Consider the following 13,139-nt stretch of genomic DNA (forward strand, 5'->3'; position numbering starts at 1 on the left):
GCGCAGGAAGAATTCAATCGGCCATTTATTCCCCTACCGTGGTAATTAATTATTAATTAGGATTACAGCCTCGACCCCGGGGGCGGCCTCTCGACGACGTAACGACTTCCTTCTTCTCCCCGGTGGCAAGATAAACGAGTAAGCTTGGAAGACTGCTAAGTAACTCCATGAATTTTCCGCCGGCACCCTCGGCTCGTGCCTTCGGGAGTGTAGCTTCTAATCATCCCTATCTCCTGGCCACACCCTCGTCTCGTAGCCTGACCACCACCATGAAGAACTGTCTTTTCTTTTTCTTTACATCTCACTCTTCCCTATTCTGGGATAAATATCGGCTCTAATCTGTTGTCTCTTTCCTTTTCTCCCTTCGACGACTTAGCTCCATTCTTCGACGCCAATGCGACGTTCAACCGATGTTACGCGAGGGTGAGTGTCGACGATGAGGCTTAACGAATCTCGAAATGCCTTCTGACACGTATGTCCGGCCGCGTGTCGCACGCGACCTTTTTAAATCGATTCTCCGTCACTCGTTCCGAACCTCTTCTCCTTCCTTCTCGTGTTTCGTGACGCGAGGAGAGCAACGAAAGCATCGTTTTAAAGACCGTTGGGCGATCTTTTCACCGCGGTGCTTTTTCTTCTTAAAAATTACGTATTATAACTTGACAAATATTTAGAAGACGAGAGAAATACGCGGATCAAGGGACTCGTGCGCGATCGTTGATAGGAAACAAAGGACGTGTCAGACGTTTTTCTCTTCGTGAAATTATATCGTACGATGCGGAAAATTTAGACGAGAGAAGCATACGAGTTGGAAGCACACGCGTGTAAACGATAGGAAAGAAACGACGCGGAAGAATGTCGTGGGTGGTTTTAATTTCGCTTTTGTCTTCGTACAATCGTATCGTAAAATTTGAGAAATTTCGAAGATGTGAGAATCGCACGGGTTAAAGGCTCGCGTGTAAAATTGAATCCCACGTAAGGCGCGAGCCAGTGGCAAGGAAATCGCCGACAGGAAACGAAGGGCGCGAAAGGAGGGAAACGGAAGTAAATCATGCAACCCCCGTGACGACGTCGCGCGATGACAAACGAGCGAGTCGACGTCATCGTGCAAGAAACGTCGGCGACATCTGATAACGACCTTAATCGCATTAAGGCCCAACCCCCCGAGCACCCCGGCCAACGATCCTTCTTCAACCGGTGCGGTGATCGTGTCCCTAATGTCCCGAGAAAAGCAACGCTGCGATTGCGGATAAATCGCCCCCGACAAACTCGCCTAATATATTTCTTTGCCTTCCATTTCGCTCGTTGTCTCGCTAATACAAACGAATATACAAACGCGCGGTCCATTAGGAGACTTTCACGAGTTTCTTCTCTCGTACAAACGCTTTGCATGCTAACCCTCTGAAAGATTAGTTCGTAGTACAGGAAACGTGTTAATAATATGGGAAAAGAAACGCATACTTGATCAGTTGAGTAGAATTTTAATTAATGTCAACAGTAAGCTGGACAAGAAGAGATACGTAAGCACAATGATTCGTTTGTCAAGTGCATACGTAAATTATCGGTTACGAGTATGTAGATAGTAAGATAGCGTTGGAAAGTTGGATAGTTGGAAAGCGAAAGAAACGAGATATTCGGAGTCTGCCGTAGGCATACGTATTGTTTGCTTGAAGCAGCGATGAATAGGCAAAAAGGATTTGTAACAGAGAGAAAAGTAAAAATCTTCTTCGATCGTATTTGATCGTTTCAGTCCTGCGATAATCTCCAAATTTCATTCGCATACGCACGAACAAGGGTAGCTGTACCCGCAAAAAAAAAAAAAAAAAAAGAAAAGAAAAAAGGAAGACGAAGAATAGATGAGAATGAAACTTGCACCGATATATCGATATATTACGATTATGTTAGCGAAACAACCCTTGAAATATAGAAGAGTGATGCGAATACAAGTTGGAAAAATCGTAGGAGGGGATTTGTTCTATAACTCCATCGCTCAACAATGCGACATTTCATTATTAAGCCAGGTAACATGGTGGCTTGGAGGCGAGCATGATTCAAATTAAACCGGCAAATATTTGGGTATTTTATTTTCGAATGGAGGGGGCTTGCCGGCCGGCGGGAACGTTTTGTTACCTATTCGCTGGCTGGCGAGTTTAATTCGTTTCGTTATAAATACATCAGCAGCGGTCGAGCCTGGGAAATTACCTTTGCCGGCATAATGGCAAAAACACGAAAACCAGCACGGAAATAACGGGCAACGAGGGTAGGGCAGGGGGTTCGGTGGGCTGGCTGCGGGGTCCGATTGAATTTTGCGCCTGGCCACGGTTTGAATTATGAAAAATCGGTTCGATATTTCGAGCCAGCCGTACAAAATCGGCCGACCACCGTTCGTTAAAATTCATGCGCGCAATTTGGACTGAATCGCGGCCCTGTTTGTTTCCTTGCCAGCATATTTACGGCTGATCCGCGGCCGGTTCCTGTTCGCTACGCGAAAACTGCGCCTCTCGCCCTCTCTTTCGGGACGCGCCGTTCCGCGAATTATCGTTCAATTAAGCCGAAACCAGCCCCGATCGAACGCGATTACGGATTCTCGCTAATGATTCAATTTAAATAACGAATTTTTCAACTCCTTCCTCTACCTTCTTAATCGCTGGCAGAGCAGATTTTCGTGTTCTCTTCTCTCACTTTTCTTTTTCTTTTTCTCTTTGGAAGTCTTCGATAAAAAAGAATTCTGGCCTCTTAAACGTTTAATAGCAGCATGAAAGACTGGATACGGATCATCGTCGCATGCGCATCAACGAAGATACCGTATCGTCAACAAGGATGAAGACGACTGCAAAGAGGGGAAGAACGTGATAGAAAAAGAACGTTTCGAGTTAAATTGATACTCACGTGACGTGTGTTTCTACCTTCGTAACGTGTTTTCACGCTAGGCCTTGTTTGAGATTACGCACGAGTTTCTCGTTCCTGTTCGCCGCTATCAATCATTTAACACTCTCAGACGTTATTCGCAAAAAGCTCGCGTTCCTAATGAATGGTGTAGCAGAGGTATTAAAGTAAGCATAGTTTCAATTACGCTGTCACCGATGACGCGTGTATTCTACTCGTCGGCGTTGAACTTGAAGCTAAGCCGCACGCAATCGCGATGCGACCAACCTGCAGACAACAACGTGTGTTCTCGTGTCGCGTGTCACGATTTTCTTAATCTCGAATCGACGTCGTCAAATCGATACAATACTTTGTACTTTTTACTCGTGGTCATATTTAAATGTTCGATCCTTTCGAACGTGGTTCGTAAATCGAAAGGAGAACGGGTAACTAAAGTGGACGAAAGTTAGGTCGGCTTTCGATGAATCGATTCGCGTCCAGTTAGCACCAAGTTCGACTGACCCGGCTCGACCTGGCACACAAAAAGTTCCTTTACTCTTGTAGGAATTACATACAGCAGTCCTTTCACTCTAGCACTTGAAATAGAAGCAACGTAAGAACGGCGGTCAATTACGGAGAACGCCCGTGTCATTTATAAATCAGGAGAAATTGCAGTATCGGTGACGTGGAATTGACTGTGAAGTCCGACTCGTAATAATCACAGTGTCACCTGCGCTACACCGGTGTTGGCAATATCGTAACGATAATGTGGCAATAATATCAGGATAACGGGAAGATTATTTGACTAGAACGTCGTAAACGAGAAAGCACGAGAAGGAAAGGAAGTTAAACGGTCGATTATCTAAAGGTATAGCCGTAGCTGGACGCGTAGCGCGTCGTCGTACACGGAGCGATTTGTACTTAATTAAGATTACGCGTTGATGAGAACACGCGCGGCACGCGAGCCAAGATACTCGAGGGAGATTAGAGGCAAGCTATGGCCGGTTCGAACGTAGACACATTCTTTTGACGAGGCTTGGCTGCGCTTATGCGTTCCGTAAATTAACCCCTAATGCCGATTTCTTTTTTATCTGATTGCGTTACTCACCATGCCCGAACGGACTCCGAGTAACAGCCGGTGTCTGGATTCAACATTTTACGGTCACTCTCTGCCCTGCAAAAGAAAAGCAAAAGTGCTATTTACGTAAGAAAATTTCCGATCGAAGATCGCAAGGTTTAAGCTCGTCATTGTTCGTTTTCTTCATATCGCTCGATGCCTAAAACGAAATATTTAAAAATAGAAGGATCCAAGATGAAAATTGTCTGGTAGATTCGGAGATACAGGCACTTCGAAAGTAGATCGTAAATATGTAACTTTTTGAGAGAGGAATCAACGATCGTATCGGACATTTTAGTAAAATATATCGCCAGTGTATATTACAAACGTAAAAATAACGTGAAATTAATGAAACGTTTAATTTGATATAAATATATGAATGTCCGAGTGCAGCTGGCGCATCGCGAATCAACTCGTTTAATTTTATACTCGATATAAAAAACGTAAGTAACGATGATATCACTTTATACATAATTTCGAGCGAAATGGCTATCGAATTCCGTTCGTATTAAGGAAACCACGCCCCGATGTTATATGTTCACGTCAACTTGCAAACTTTTAATCGAGTATCCAGTAGGCGCCTCTTCGTTATTAATTTTTAATGTGAAACGCAATTGTTGCCTATCAGTCGTCCGTTTCTGCGGTATCCGTTTCACAGGAAGTCGCGTAAAAAATGTACACTCGTTTACGAAAGTAACTAATACAACAACTGGTCATTATCAGGCCGACAAAGTCGAGAGTGGACATGGAATAGTAGACAAAGACGATGACAAGGTGCGACACGGACGCTCGTCGCCGAGCTGGACGTGTGTCGATAAATTTATTTGCATCGCGGTGGTTTTATAATAAAACGAGCCACCGCTTTCGTCGGTTATTCACGCTGGACGATACATTATCCACAGGACGCGAGAAATTTATTCGATACACCCTCCTCCCTCTTCGATTCTTTCCTTCGTCTTCTTTTTATCCCTTATCCGCTCTGTCGCGCGCTCTTTTTCTTCTCTCTTTCTCTTGCCAGTTTTTCCTGTTTTATTTAGCGAATGCGGAACACACCGAGTTTCACCGTTATTGTCATCTGTGTATCGTCGATTAAACCGCGTGTCAGCCGACACTCCCTTTCACCATGGGGCAGAACATTTCCGTGTTACACCACGCGGGGATAGATAAAAATGTGACGGCTGTCCTTGCCACGAGAACCGGGAGACGACGCGTCGCGAAATTCCAGGGGCAATTTTTCCACGTTCAACGCGACCAACGTTCGCGTCTCTTTCCGTGTCAACTTGTGTCGTTGCTCTTTGATAAAATCACACGCGAAATTTTACCAACTGCTTATGACGTTTCACTTGTTGCTACGTTAACTCGATTAATTCGTTGACGCTTTAATTGCCAGAAAACTTTCAGTTTCTCTTCTCGCAAAAGAATATATAATTTTCTATTTAATTTCATTATGAATCCGTACTTGAACTAATTGTAAGTTGTCAAAATATGAGCGAGCCATACGAGAAATTTAAATGCACAAAAGTATACAGTGCAGTGTACATGATACAATGTATAAAATTTTATACAACAATGTATATAAAATTTCCAAAGTAAACTTCTCGCTGTAATATTTAGAAAATGTAGAAAACCTCGAATCAGCTCGCAGTTTTTTGGCATTGTTCGTAAAAATCAGCAGCCTACATAACATTAATATAATAACATAATATTCTGTATTTAAAAGAAACACCGATGAACCTTTATCGTAATAAAAACAACAATGTAATTGCGCGCTAGTTATAATTAATTTGCAGATCAATAGCGATAAAAGTGTTAATTTCCATCGAATCAAATTATACTTACAATCTATCCCTTCTTATTTTCCGTTTGAATAGACACAAATTTGCTGTAATAGCGACACCAGTTGTTGTCATGCGCGAATCATTGTTACGTCTTGCGCCATAACGGTTGGGGGTCGTCGTTACGATTCTCTTATTGATGTTTCGACCGCCGAACGTTTGAGACGCGTACGACTGAAGAGTACAACGAATAATACAACGCCACGATTATACAATTTCTACGCTTATTTCGATTCTCCTTTTGCCAAACAGAAAGAACATTTGGTAATGTTTTAACAAGATTTTCGATATGCGGTTGAAACGAGAAATCGAGAATGTCAACAAATCTTTGTACATTCTGTTCAAAGGGATATTTTTGAACGTTAGAAGAGTGGAATTTCGTCGAAGATGGTCGAAAGAACGTAACGTTTATCGTTTGCCTGCTAAATCACAACGTTTCCAACCAATTAGCTCGTTGAATGCACATAAATATTTTATGGAATCAAATTGGATCGCAGGGGAATTTCTGTTTGCTCCTTACAACCCTCCGACCGTCTTCTCGCTTTTGATAAAAAAAACCTCTACGATTTCCAAGTACAAGATCACGAGTAATCTTTTGATTTTTCAATCAGCTGCGGGCTATTGTTTGCGTGTTGTGACAGCAAGTATTATCGGGTTCGATTATGAGCGGTATTAAGGGTGACTCGTGAGAACCCCATCTGGTTGTGGAAAGGGGGCGGCGAGGACCGCGGTCATCGAGGGTGGAAATCACTGTTCGCTAGCATTACGCATTCATGCACGTCGCTTGCGTGACTATTCGTGTGCTTTGCGTAACTCGTGTCTTCACGTACAGTCCTCTCCAATAATAGTTCACTGCACGTCCTGTAACACGATAATTTACCAACTAGCAATATCAGTAAGTTGACAAGGTACGAGCTGCGAATTATAACATGTATTCCCTGCTGCGATTTTAGTATTTTTCGTTTAATACGATGAACAAATAATTTATAATTCATAAAATTTATTTTATTTAATTTCACTTCTTTCATTTCACAAATTCGTTACCGCTTTGTAAAGTATTTATTAATTATTATAACGCATTCTAATAATTAGAATCGAAAGGCACATGGTTGAGATTGCTCTTACAAAAAGAAGTCTATGTCCAGATTTATCGTCGAATGGAAATTACGTTTTTAAATATAAAATTAATCTTCATCGTGGTTACACATTTTTGTGATTTAATTAGATACAATTGTGCAACCGTATAACAATACGAACATTTCGTTAAAAGCATTGAAATGTGTTAAACCAAAATTATGTTACAATATTCTTTCTCTCTTCCTGAAAAAAAAAAAAAAAAAAAAAAATTGTAAACTTGGACAAAGACCATTTTCATTACGAGAACTTTGATCTGTTTTTGAACTATTAGATACTTATAAATCATCATGAAATTTCACTTTGCTTTCTCCTTTTCAATTTCTGCAAAATCGTTAAGTGGAGGTGTCGTTGATCGTTTAAAAGTTGAAGATGAATATGAATATCGAAGGAAGTTTCTCTGTTTTCTTTTTGACGCAAGTTTGTCCCCTTGGTAGAATGATATGCAATTATTGCGGAGGACTGTACGTGGGTTGGCGCGCGTATGGGAATGCGAATTCGACGCGGTACCACGCAGTAATTCGAGGGGTCGGTCGGTAGGAATGTGATTTTTGGCTACGAGGGGTGAAACGCCCCCTTCAGCCGTGCGGTTTGCGCGTGACGTTTGTACCCGCCGATTCCTTGCGGTTTTTTTTTTCTTTTTTACTTCCACTCATCGCAATACTTGTTCCCCACGAAATTATTCACTGTGAAAAATCGTGATTCGCAATAACGATACAGTCAAAAAAAGGTATTATTGCACCGTCATCCTTCACAGAATCGTGACAAATCAAAATACCAGGCGTTCCGGAAGAAAAGATGTGTGTTTTTCGTGTTTGAAACGAAATTCAGGGAATTAAAGTCTCTTCCTTTGATTGATCAACCGTGGAAAAACGTCTGTTCATTCGTAATAAATTGATATACTCTTCCACAACCATAGTCATCGACGCTTTATACTTCAAACGACAATATTCTGCAATACAATTGCTGGTTTCTATTCAAGTCTATAATTATTCAAAACTACAAGAAACCTCATTTTACGTTTCTCTGTGGTTACTGTCTTTCTCCATAGTTGGATAGTTTTAATTTCTATTACAACTTGTCAGTCATTAATTCTAACTAAAATAAAATTAAATTTTCAGGTTATCGCTAAGTACAACGATGAAGATGCAAACGAATTATAGAGAAGAATTATTGGAGCAAATTGGAACGCGTCGTTTAAACAATTTGTACGTATTTCTGTTTTTACGATTACCACCCTCCTCCATAATTGACTAGTGCATATATAATCTCCAATACTTATTATTAAATTCCACCAAGAGTTTCTTCGAAATTCATCAGTATTTCTTAAAACACTTACTAAACAAAACATTCCTGACACGATCGAATTCCTTTCTCGTGTTAAAAACACAGGTATCGCCGCATGTCGCATGTTGCATATTTTCGCGTGCACGGGATTGTCGAATTTCATCTAAGTCTCGAGAAACCGGAACGAAAAGGAATCGCTGATCCGATGTGTCGGCGAACGATGTTCGCGGAATACCGTGGAACGTGACGAGTAGTAGCTCTTAATTCACGTAACCGGAGAACGATCGTTGCACTCCGATAGGAACATCGAGTTTACACGGCTGAACCGGATCGCGTTTCAATTCGTCGACAGGTTGCGAATAATGCTGTTGGCCGAATCGCACGCGAAACGTTTCGCGAGCGGCGAGCTTTCAATTATGCAAACATGCCAGCCAGTAGCCAGACGCGAATAAAATTTCACGTACCGTCGATATCCAACCGATTGTACGCCCTGCTGCCGGATGAAAAACCACACTCGGTTTAATAAAAAATCGATCATGCCGCTTTTATCCGTGGAAAAGTAATTAGACAACGCATGATTAAAAAGACCGATTCTCGCCGAGTAGGAAATAAAACGATACATTTCATCGTACGATAGACATTGCCTGGCTAAAATTAAACACCGCCGGAGAAGATCGTGATAAGTTGCCATCTTTGACAGGTTTCGATAAAATTCAGTTGAATTCACGTTCAGTAGGTTGTCGATCAATTGGCTGATTTGTAGAACCGTATTTTTATTTGATTCTGCGGCTAAACTTGTATCTTGCCTATTTCTGTCGTGATTTTGAAGATGCTACGTGTCATAAGATTAGAATATTGTTTGCCTCGAACGTTATTCTTCGCGTTTTCTAAAATGTTTCGTCAACTATTTATTTTTGTTTCCTTTTTTTCAGTTACGTCAAGTAGACGGAATAATAAGAATTTGTCGAAAATCAGGTATTTTTAAAGAAATTTAAATACGATTTCCTGGTTCCATGCAAAAGTGAATTCCCTAGTTGCGTGATACGTACTGTGAGAGAAACTTCCAGATTTCTTCATCGTGTTTCGTGTTTATTCCCGTGGCATTTAATAAATTTGAACGGTGGCTATTTGTCAGGACTGTCGATGGTTAATGACTAATCGTCAGCAGGGTTGATCGTTCCGCTGTCTTTAGGGGTATCGTGAGAGACAAGCAGGTGAAGAAAGGGCGAAACCGACGAGGCTGAAGGAAGATAGAACGAATATTCCAGGGAGTGGAAGGACGTGGCGCGTTTCTACGTTGCCTGGTACCTTTCGTTCTCCAACCATTTGTCACGGTGACAAGGCAATCTCACCCCTGCGCGCTATCATCCCCTTCATGAAACGCGAATTCGTTCTCCAGTTACGTCGATGTCATCGATCAAAGTTATTCGAAGATTGGATGCTCGCTGTTATTGCGACGAAATATCGTCGTTTCCCTGTCGTCGGATTTTTCCGAGTTATATTTAAGAGAGAAAGAACAAAATTAAATTCGACTGGAGAGGGTAAAACGTCTTGCTGTCGAAAGAGGAGCCACGATTTCAGTGAGATTGTAGAAACGGAGGAAGATTCGGACCAATCTACCGGCAATCCGGCTAAAAGTCGTCGACTTCAAGTATCGTATCCCTCGCGACGTAATCGTTACACTCAAGAAGAGTGGTTGCTTCATCCAGCTAAACGGCAAACGCCTCTACTTCCATTAACCCACCAGGAAAAAATAAAAAATGAAGGAAAAGCGAAGGAAATCCAGAAACATGAAAGTTGAAAAATTTTCGCGAGAATTGTATACGACAGATTCGCGTCTTACAACTTGAGATAAAATGCAGTGCTTTTCCAATTACATACACTGTCATTTCTACCAAACCTGACAGTCGATCGATGAGAATTTTGTATTATCGTAAGGTTACGATATACATCTGTGCACAAAGAAAGAATTTGTTCAAACAAAGAAAGAATTACAGTGATATGGTAAATTATAACAATCATGTTTGAACGATAGTAATCAGTTTATCTGTCGTTTCTAGTCTAACTTAATTTATTATACGGTATTCTAGATCGTTTAAGAAGATTTTAATATAAAAATTAGTACCACAGAGTGGCTGATGAACGATCTGAGGGAACGTCAGTAGGGAGAAAAGTTTTTGTACGGTTTGACGAGATGTCCAGCTCTGAAACAGACGTCGGTTCCCCTCGCGGATTTTCCAGAAGAACTTTTTCTTTTTTTTAACAGGAAAGAGAGTCGAATCGATCCATGTTAATAATCGTCGAGTGCTACGCAAGTACCGTGTCCCCAGTCGCATAATCACTGTACTTAAGGGGAGTGCTCGCTCCACCCGTGACCGGGTTCCCACAACCTCGCCGTCATTAAACGACCGGGCGAATCACGTCGGTCTCCTGTCCCATGTGATCAACCGTTTTGGCAGGTGGTGCGTTCACGGATTTCCCATAAAATCGCGAATTGTCTGCACGGTTTAATTGCAGTCCCTTCCGATGACAACTGGTTCCGCGCAAATCACCACATACGTTAATAAATCACCATATAGTTAATACTTCACTTTTACCATAGTATATTTTTAACACGTATACCTTTGTTCGTAAGTATTAGTACACCGTCTGGTTTCCCATAAAATCTGACAAGGGAACAATTAATCGCCTATTATTTTGCATTCGATATATTTTTTTTTTCATATTCACGTTTATCATGCGAGATAAGTGTGCGAGAATTTGTAAGAAGCATTTTTTCACGAGAGACCACGGAAGAACATAATTTATGGAGAATCGTGCGTGCTGCTCGCTGCAGCTTCCAAAAATGTTGAGTTGCCTGTGAATCGACTTTCCATGGCAATTACATTTCGCGCGATCATCAAGTTCATCGTGAAATATTACCGATTTCGAAATTGAGCCTCGACCCATGAAAGTTTGGCAAGCTCTGTATTAGATCGTTACGAATAACCTGACTTTCTGTGCCGATATTTATTACCGGTGGTGCATATATTTATCAATTCATATATTTCAATTGTATAACGCGCTGCTGTTATCGCGTCAGCATTAATCACCCATGGGGAGTAATTAAGTACACCGGAATCGGGGCAGCCCCGCTGTAAAGCAAAGTGGAAACGAAGCGACCTCGTGTCGTTCCGCATCGAGGAGTCGAAGGTGGGGAAGCACGACTTCCTTCGATGCTCGACTCGCGACGTCGGGCTCGTGTAACAAATCGACCTTTTAATCACGAGTGGCTCGCTGCCTGCAGTCATTTCGCCTAATGGGGCCCCCTTGTTTAGGCGCTACGTGCCGCAGTGCGGTAGGTTGCCGGCAAATTTCACCACGGGCCCCAAAGATTCGACGTTTTGTTTGAGTCTCGAGTTGGCCATTAGTCACCGTTTGCGCCGGGGAACATCGATACCGGTCATCCTTCGATCTCTTTCAAACGATCGACACACGTGCACTCGATCGACTGAAATATGGACGAAAAGGAAATGGGATGCTTCGAGTCTGACAACGAGCACAAGCGTAGCAGGAATGATCGTTTAAAAATACAGAGAACGACTTTGAACTTAGGGAAATTGAAATACGGTTTTTGTATTAATTTATTCGAATTTCAGACCTTTTTACTTTCTGATTGTAAGTTGCGTTTACGTAGATACTCTAGTTGTTCTGTCGAATTATACGAAGGATTTTATTTGTTAAATAAACTTGATTATCGCACAGAGGTAAGAAGCCTTCCCATAAAGCTTCTTATTTTACAATTTTTCTATTAATTTCTCCAAGTATATGTTTCGAGACAAAGTTCATTCTTCCAGAAATATATTTCGAAGATGAGAAATTTGGGTAATGGCAAACGACGATGTGTTATTACCGGAAACACGAACGAAAACGAATCTAAGGGTTGATCGATTAATCGAGAGAGATGGGAAGCGGGAGAGCGAGACAAATAGAGGAAGGAGGATCCATGGATCCATGGATCCGAAACGTGACGGCGCTCGGCTGAGCGTGTATCCCACCTGAAAACCGGAAACCGGGGTTCCCCAGCGGAGAGAGAGAAGGCAAGCCTACCGGAACACCGGAACCGGAAGGGTGCGGAACCTAGGCGACCGACGACGTGCCGGACAGTACCGGCTCGCACTGATTACCCGCTGATGAAACGTACCGGCTCGTTGACTTCGGCCAGGGTCGCCATTAGGTACGCCCCTGAGATTCTCTCAACGATGGAAAAATCATGCCAGATCCGCGTGACTTAGGCGACTTACGCAAAAATAATACATATCGTTCCATAAAGTAACTCGATGACTTATAGTGACAACAAAAAGTATTGACACTCTTGCTTGCCAATGAAACGATGCTCGATCAGGTTCTACGTTTCATTTTTATAATATATCTTGGCTAAATTTCTATAATTATACGAAATTATTTCTAAATGATACGAATTTCACTATACTTGGATTCAATTAATTAGTATGTGCATACTGTAATACGTACGATGGTGTGCGAGAACTTCCTGTAGCTACTGTGTAACAAGCAAATTTGATCGTCGATAGAAAAGGCTCGTAACAAGAACAAATTCAAATTTTTCGCTCGTTTAGACAACAATATTAATACTAATTATTTCTACTAATTAGAAGCTAAATAAATTATAAAAGATTATCTATATCTTGACATGTTTTCAAATGATAATTTATAGGTTTTAGAAGACCTTGAAACGTATTCTTTTGTCGTCCTGAACATAGACACAGATGAACACGGCTAATTTTTATTACGGACCCTTGAATCGTAGTAAGATGAAGAAGTCTATGTCGTCTCTGGTATAAACGTCATAATCTTCTCAGTAATGCTAAATAACGACCTTTGAACGCCTGTGTTTCGTAGCACTC

The 13,139-nt window shown here is 41.7% G+C and overlaps 1 protein-coding gene across 10 annotated transcripts in view; it reads right to left on the minus strand.

Annotated features, from left to right (window-relative positions):
* Nucleotides 1-13,139, minus strand: part of LOC132911461 (transcription factor Sox-2) — a 360,539-nt gene that overhangs the window by 48,076 nt on the left and 299,324 nt on the right. For 8 of the 10 annotated variants that reach the window (XR_009658997.1, XR_009658996.1, XR_009659001.1 and 5 more), the window contains one exon: nucleotides 3,971-4,036. The exons of the other annotated variants lie outside the window; for them this stretch is intronic. Coding sequence is in view for 2 of the 8 variants with exons in the window: in XM_060968095.1 (XP_060824078.1) it covers nucleotides 3,971-4,036 (66 nt within the window). In the remaining 6 variants the exon portion in view is untranslated. The remainder of the gene's footprint in view (nucleotides 1-3,970; nucleotides 4,037-13,139) is intronic. 10 annotated transcript variants of the gene reach the window in all.

Source organism: Bombus pascuorum, chromosome 10 (assembly GCF_905332965.1).
Source record: "Bombus pascuorum chromosome 10, iyBomPasc1.1, whole genome shotgun sequence".
Classification (NCBI taxonomy): domain Eukaryota; kingdom Metazoa; phylum Arthropoda; class Insecta; order Hymenoptera; family Apidae; genus Bombus; species Bombus pascuorum.